Source organism: Microcaecilia unicolor, chromosome 1, assembly GCF_901765095.1.
Source record: "Microcaecilia unicolor chromosome 1, aMicUni1.1, whole genome shotgun sequence".
Taxonomy (NCBI): domain Eukaryota; kingdom Metazoa; phylum Chordata; class Amphibia; order Gymnophiona; family Siphonopidae; genus Microcaecilia; species Microcaecilia unicolor.
In genome coordinates, this window is record NC_044031.1 from 288,569,696 (window position 1) to 288,577,200 (window position 7,505).

Genomic DNA, 7,505 nt, shown 5'->3' on the forward strand with positions numbered 1-7,505 from the left:
ATCATCAGCATATATGAAAGGATTAAATGCCATCTGAGCAAGTTTCTTTCCTAATGGGCCCATCATAACATTTATTTATGTATTTGTTGCATTTGTATCCCACATTTTCCCACCTATTTGTAGGCTCAATGTGGCTTACAAAGTACCGGAGAGGCCTTTGCAGGCTCCGGTGTGAACAAATACAGGGTGATGTGGTAAGACTGAATAAAATAGGAGAAATAGGAGAACCTTGGAGTACTCCACATTCTGAAGTGCATGGAGCCTGGATGGTATTGGACATCTTAACCTGGTAAGACCTAGTCTTTAGGAAACCTTTAAACCAAGTAGCTCCAACACCACTAATTTCCATATTATCTAGTAGGTTCATTAGTATTGTATGATCTACTGCATCAAAAGCACTTCCCATATTAAATTGTAGTAGAAGGATTTTCTGTCCCTTGCTGATTATTCTTCTGAATCTTATTACAAGAGTAGCTAACTATCTCAGTAGTACTGTACTGTGGCCTAAAGTCAGATTGGGATTCCTGCAGGTTTGAGAAACGAGACAAGCTGTTGAGCTACCACCTAGGTCATTGGAGGATTGCACAGGATCACAAGGAACTACAGTGAGAATTGAACCCAGTTCTCTTAGTGCTCGGCCCACTGCAGTAACCATTGTTACTCCTTCAGTCGTCCACTGGCAAGAAATCTTCAGACTGTTCTTGACTATTGCAGCGTGCTTTATTTGGGTGTGCCAATCTATCCTGCAAACACTGCAGCTTGTGCAGAGTTTTGCAACCCAAGAACTCTGTAGAACTCTATAATGAAATGTACTGTAGACCCCATATAACATGGCTCAATATTGTACAGAATCACATACAAACTCGGTCAAGAGGTGGACCCCCTCCTTCTCTTTTTTGATGTTACTTATTCTTTGTCCCCTATCCCCCCTTCAATAAAGCAGAGTTGCTTATAATGTGACCAAATATCTTGGACTCCAGTGTCAGTATTATATGGGGTCTGTAGTGTATTTACATTGACTTCCAGTTCTATGGTGTGTGAAATTCAGAATCTTAATTGTATTTGTGATCTTTTTTTTTTTTAGATGCATTAGCACATTTCTCAGAAATTATAGACCCTGACATATGTTGCAGTTGCACTCAAATGGTTGGAATTGTTTGATATTCAATCGGTGCATCTTTTGAGGTTGGCCAAACTGTACATTTATGTTTTTGTAGTCAAGGACTCTGTTTTATGTAACTCCTTTTTTAAATGAATTCAGAATGGAGTCTTTAATATTCTTGTTTTTTAAAAACAAATTGAAGGTGCTTTTCTTCTCTTAGGAGTGTGTGTGACTGTTAGATTTGTATATGGGATGCAAGACATACTGCTGTGTTGTTGGAGATAGAGCAATGTCCTCAGTGGTTTGCTAGGGGATGTTAAAAGTAGAGGCCAAACCCAAAACTGCAGCCAAAATTTATTGCCTGGTTTCTGCTGAATCCGAAACCAAAAACTAAAGTTTGGTTGTGTGAATGTGAACCTATAAAGCCCACTGGGGATTGTCAGATCTTGCAGTCGGCAGCCTTCTGCTAAACCCACAGGAGATTACCCTCCCCAGGAGTTGCAAGCACAGGCTGAGAACTGGGAGAACCATTTTAACAAGGACTTCTCAACAAATCTGGTACGTTTAGGGTCCCAAGTCAATACATATGTAGTTAAATATCCTCTGTGCACAATTAACAAGCGAAAATAGCATCGAGACGTTTCCCATTTGTATTTAGTTATAGAACTGATTAAGGACGAGCATGATATAGATTATTCCTAAAATAGGACAAAGGAATCCAGACACTGGTCCACACTGTGGACATTATACTAGCCTGATTCACAATCCAGAATAAAAAAAACCCCATTGATGTTACTGAATGCCAGGACTATTTGCTCTGAAAAATTACAATCAAGAGTAATACATTTCTCAAATTTATTTTCTAATATATAAACTATGCATATTAGATATGAGGCACATTTTACATGGTGTGTTGTGAAAATGGTAGTTTTAAGAGCCTGTGATTGCACCTGGAGCAAGTGGGGAGAGGGAACATCCAGCGACACTGGAAGGAGCAGTGGGACTTGAACCCTGTGCCCTCGGGTTGCCAGATATCTGTCCTATCCATTATACTGCTCTATCTATCCTACCCAAACCCCTTTGTTCCAGATGTAATAAAAGTGAAAATAGTAGTGAAATTCAAGACGTTTGCTGTGGTGATGGGTCCATATAAAGGTTAGTGACCTCAATGAGAGGACAGCTTCCTTTTTCCTCAAAATGGCCCCTTTTGAGAGGGAATCTTGGACTGCCCCCTCTCCTTTAACAAACAAACAAAAAAAAAACCCCAAAACTAGTGTGTGACCACCTAGAATCTTCCACATCAACTCCCATTTTCAAGTTGGATGCAGAATCGATTCTGCTTGCTTCTGCGTCAGTATGTTAGAAAACGGCAGTGCCTGACCTTTAGTGGTGTTTTCAGCACGACAGGAGTAAATAGCATTGCACCTGAGTTTATGGTGGAGTAGAAGTCTGGGGTGCCTCAAGAGTCTTCTGTTGAAGGAGGTGATGTGAGTAAAATTAGCATGGAATAATGGTCATAAAACATAAGTAAAAACTAAGGGGCCCTTTTTTCTAAATTATAACGTGTGCTATGCACTAATGGCAAAGAAGCCCATTTTATACCTATGGCTTTCTTAGCATTTAGGGCCTCTTTGATCAAGCCGGTGCCGTAATGCCGACAAAGGCTATTCAATTGAGTGGATGTCATTGGCATTGCCACATGAGAATAGTTAGCGCGGCTTGATAAGAGGCCCTAAATGCTTAAGAAGGCATAGGTATAAAATGGGCTTCTTAGCACATGCTAACCTTTAATAAAGAGGCTCCTAAGGTTGGTGCATGCTTTACTACATTGGAGCCTTTATGTTAAATGTGATTTCCTGATGATCTGCACCCTTCAAACAAGAAGGATGTGAGCGTCTGTTTTTTTTGTGATTTGAGCTACATTTCTACCTCCGAGTGTGGCTATAATTTTTATAATTCAGGCTTTTTTTTTTGCCCTTGGTACAGTCCTAAAAATAACTGTGCATTAGTGGAGATTTTTTAGTTGATCCCTGACTTTTTTTTGTTTTAAATCTCAAAAAAGTAGAAGTGGAATCACAAACTCTAAACTCTTCAGGCATACTCATTTTTTAATTGAGTGGGTCATTAGTTGTGTTACTTGTTTTTTTTTTTTGTTTTTTTTTAATACATTTTAGTTTTGAATACATTTGAATTACCCTAATGAAGTCTCAGAAGCCCAAAAGAGATTTGACAGCTGTGTCCTTTGGGGATTGCATGTTAGGTGTACAATATGCTAATTAATCAAAGGACACGAGGGCAATTTCATGTATGTGAATGTGCAATATGCAAGTCTAGCACCAATGCAAATTAGCTGCCTTGTTTTAATCATCTATGGGAGTAGTACAAGACTGGATGTCTAATTTTCTGAAAGTCCACTCCATCGTTTATGAAACTAAGATTAGATATGCAACTATGGACTTTGGCAGTGCATAATTAGATAATTAGCCATATGTACAACCCATTGTAAAACCAAACAAAAAAAGGTTCAGTAAGATGCTTCTGTGATCATGGGGTATGATCAGTTCTTCCCTTTCTTTCCCATCCTATCCCGTACCCCCCAGAGCACAATTATATTCATACATATTTGGATATGAAATTATAAGTACGAAGCAGTTGTAAAGTATGGTCAAAACTGCAACCCAGTGGTTTTATTTGATGGGTTTTTTACTATTCTAAAGGGGCGCTGTTCCAATCTTGAGTTGTTGCATAATTTACCAGAAGAGTTTGAAGAGCTTATATTCTATATGGACATATATAAGGTGACACTGGTTGGCATGTTTTCTGTGCACATCAGTGTACTGATGCTGTTCAATTGAGATGAGAGAGACTGTGTACGTTCGTTCGTTCCTTTCTTGTTTGTTTACCATTCACAGATGCTCTAGTATTTTCAGACATCACACTTACAAACTACAGAGACTCCTGAAGCAGGCCTCTGTGGCCGAAACATGATTCATGTTGAGTACAGTATATTTTCTGAACTAAACTTCCGATGTGAATTCTTTGAGTCCTTTGGATGTTTTGTCATCCTCTTCATTGTCTCCTTTGCTGTGTTTGTTTGCCAGTGGTCATATCACAATGACATCTCTGGTTGAAATACCTCCCTTCTGTGATGGGCAGGAGGGGTCTCTTTCTTTCTCTCTCTCTCTCTCTCTCTCTCTTTATATATATATATATATATATATATATATATATATATATATATATATATATATATATATATATATATATATATATATATCACTTGTTTTCTGCACTACTGTATGGTCTTTACTGATCACTTATGTAGGACAATTGTTTTTATTTGATTAGTTTTTATTCTCTGGCCACCTAGTTCATGTAAAATGAGTGGTTGATGTGAAGCAGATTTCTAATGCCTGCCTATAAAGTAAAGGGAGAGATTATATTGTTCAATAATATTGCCAAAACCTAACTGAGCTTTCCACAAAAAAAAAGAGAAATATCTTAAATAGTGGAAAATGTTTATTGTTGCTATCAAGTAAACAATATCCTTACATCTCTCAAAATAAATATTGGAGGAGAAAATATCTCAAGAAAAGCCAGTGTTGCTAATACTACTTCTGAAAAGGCATCCACAATGGCTACAAATCATCATAGTAGAAAATGCATACGATAAAGGCAGCTATTGACATGAGAGAGCGATGTGTATTATAGGAATCGTGGACATTTATTCCCTTGAAAAAGCGTTGGCGAAACTGGACCCCATTGAGTTTGAAGAATCAAGATAAGTGTGCTGTTTTCATTTCAAGTGTTATTGAACTTGTTTTCATTATCACATTTTTGAAAATTTATAGAAATTTAAGGAAATTTATAAAACGTTTTCAGAATTATTAGCACCACTGGCTTTTCTTGAGGTCTATTCTCCATTATTTCTTTTGAGAGATGTAAGGATATTATTTACTTGATTGGAATGATAAACTTTTTCCACTATTTGTTTCACAATAATATTGTCAGACATACTTATAATTTTATGTACAGCTTTTAAAAATGTGTGTTTATAAAAACAAAAAAAACCTCCAAAATGAACACACAGGGAGGGAGGGTCCATTAGATGAGGTGAATTTTAGGATTCCGTTAAAAGTTTAAATTGATCTTGTTGCTTTCCCTATGCCTGTATAATAAAGGAAACAAAATATATATATATATATATATATATATATATATATATATATATATATATATATTAGATTGTAAGCTCTTTGAACAGGGACTGTCTTTCTTCTATGTTTGTGCAGCGCTGCGTATGCCTTGTAGCGCTATAGAAATGCTAAATAGTAGTAGTAGTATATGTATATGTAGAAACCACGATCCCCCAAATTCTATAAATGGTGCTTTAAATTGCACATGCAAATTTGGGCATGTGCACAGTTTACTTCGCAATTTAATTGAACAATGAGCCAATTAATGCTGGTACTTCGGCCCTAACAATCATTGGCGCTAATTGGCATTAATTAAAATATACGTGTGTAAATTTATGTACGGATCCAAAAAGGGGGCAAAGTCATGGGTAGATCGCAGCAATTCAGTGTAGGCATGGGGGTTTTACACCAAGGTTTCGTTGGTGTAAATGGTCATCCCTAAGTGTATTCGTGGTTCCTGGCTCTTAGTGCTATCCTATAAGTGGCACCTAACTTTGACTGGTGTTATAGAATAGTGCTTAGTGCTTTTTTGGGGGCACTGTTTATAGAATTTGGTCCTATATGACTTCTGTATTTTTAATATTTTATATGCTTAAGTAGTTCATTTTTTTATAAGCCATTATGGCTTCGTAATGTCATGAAATATCAGGTGAAATCACCCTTTACCCTTACCTAAACCTATACTGCTGCAGTGCTGAAATACTGAGTATTGTGTAGTGGTTGTACTACTGAGGTGCTCAGTTAGTTGGCTCAGTTTGTGTATTGTATATTGAAAGGTATCAGTGCTTAGTAAATGAGGTGAATTGTTAAATCAAGTAATGACCTTCCTTTATTTTTGATGATAATGAATTAAGGTGTAAGCAGATAATAATCTGTACAATGTTCAAACAATGAGAATATACAATGATTTTCATTCTTGAAAGAAATGTAGAATGTCACGTTTATGGAGAGTGGTAGACTTTACGATATTGGGTTTGGGAGCAGTTTTCATTAATGCCTGAATTACCTTCTCAAAATCTACATGTTTGCTAACTGATTGTCTTCTTATTTGTAGAACTCCAACCATGGGAGGCAAACTAAGCAAGAAGAAGAAGGGATACAATGTGAACGATGACAAAGCTAAAGACAAAGACAAAAAGACTGAAGGAGCAACCACAGAAGAAGAGACGACGCAAAAAGGGAGCGATGAGACCCAGCCTGCTACAGAGAATGCAGAAGTGAAGGATCACAAGGATGAGAAGAGTAACTCGCAGGTCGCGGACAACAAAACAGAAGACAAAGGAGGAGAGAAAGATGCCACAAGCAAAGAGGAAATTAAGAAATCTGAGCCAGAGAAGCCTGATGCTGTTGCTGATGCAAAAATAGAGCCTCCAAGCACAGAGCAGCCAGCATCTAAGCAAGAGCAGCAGACTACAACTCCTGCTCCTGCTGCCAGCACTGAGCCAGCCAAAGCATCTGAAGCCACTGGTGATGCAAAGGTATTGGAAGCTGCAGCACCTAGCAAAGCTGATGAAAAGAGCAAGGAGGAAGGGGAAGCCAAAACATCTGCAGCCCCTGCACCACCTGCAGGCCAAGAAACTAAATGTGAGATGGCACCAGCTTCAGACTCAAAACCTAGCAGCAGTGAGGCTGCACCTTCTTCCAAGGAGCCCCCAGCAACAGAAGTACCTAGTTCTACTCCTAAGGCCTCTGAGCCTGCAGGACCAGCAGAGGAAGTTAAAGCACCTGAAGTTCCAGCGCCTAATTCGGATCAAACCGTAGCAACTCAAGAGTAACAATGGACAGCCTGTTTGAAATAACTCGTGATGATGGATTTTTTTTTTTATTTTGTTTTTTTTTTTCTCAGCTATACTAACAAACTTGATTCCAATCGAAAATAACATACATGTATTGCCCAAAACAGGATGTTACAACAACCTAAAAGAAATGCAAATAGTATTTTTTGTGTGCGCGCGTGTGTGTATGTGTGTTGAGGGGGGGAAATGACCAAAATATGCATTCCACCAATATTACAAATTCAGAATGCAAATAGTAAAAAGTTGAACCTTCAAGCTGAAAGAACATTATATTTCCCATCTGAAAAACAGCTGTAAATGCACTCCGTCAATATAACAAACTTTTTTTCTTTTCTTTTTCCTTTTAAATTTTTGCTTCTGTAACTTGTGGTTGCAGGAGTGATGTTTTGACTTTGCCCATTGGGCCTGTGC

General features: G+C 37.9%; 1 protein-coding gene across 1 annotated transcript in view; it reads left to right on the plus strand.

Annotated features, from left to right (window-relative positions):
* The window catches only part of BASP1 (brain abundant membrane attached signal protein 1), a 131,511-nt gene extending 124,336 nt beyond the window's left edge, over nt 1-7,175 (plus strand). Inside the window, exon 2 of the mRNA XM_030207315.1 lies at nt 6,353-7,175. Coding sequence (XP_030063175.1) covers nt 6,363-7,073 — 711 coding nt within the window. The 5' untranslated portion in view covers nt 6,353-6,362 and the 3' untranslated portion in view covers nt 7,074-7,175. The remainder of the gene's footprint in view (nt 1-6,352) is intronic.
* Nucleotides 7,176-7,505: the final 330 nt, after the last annotated feature.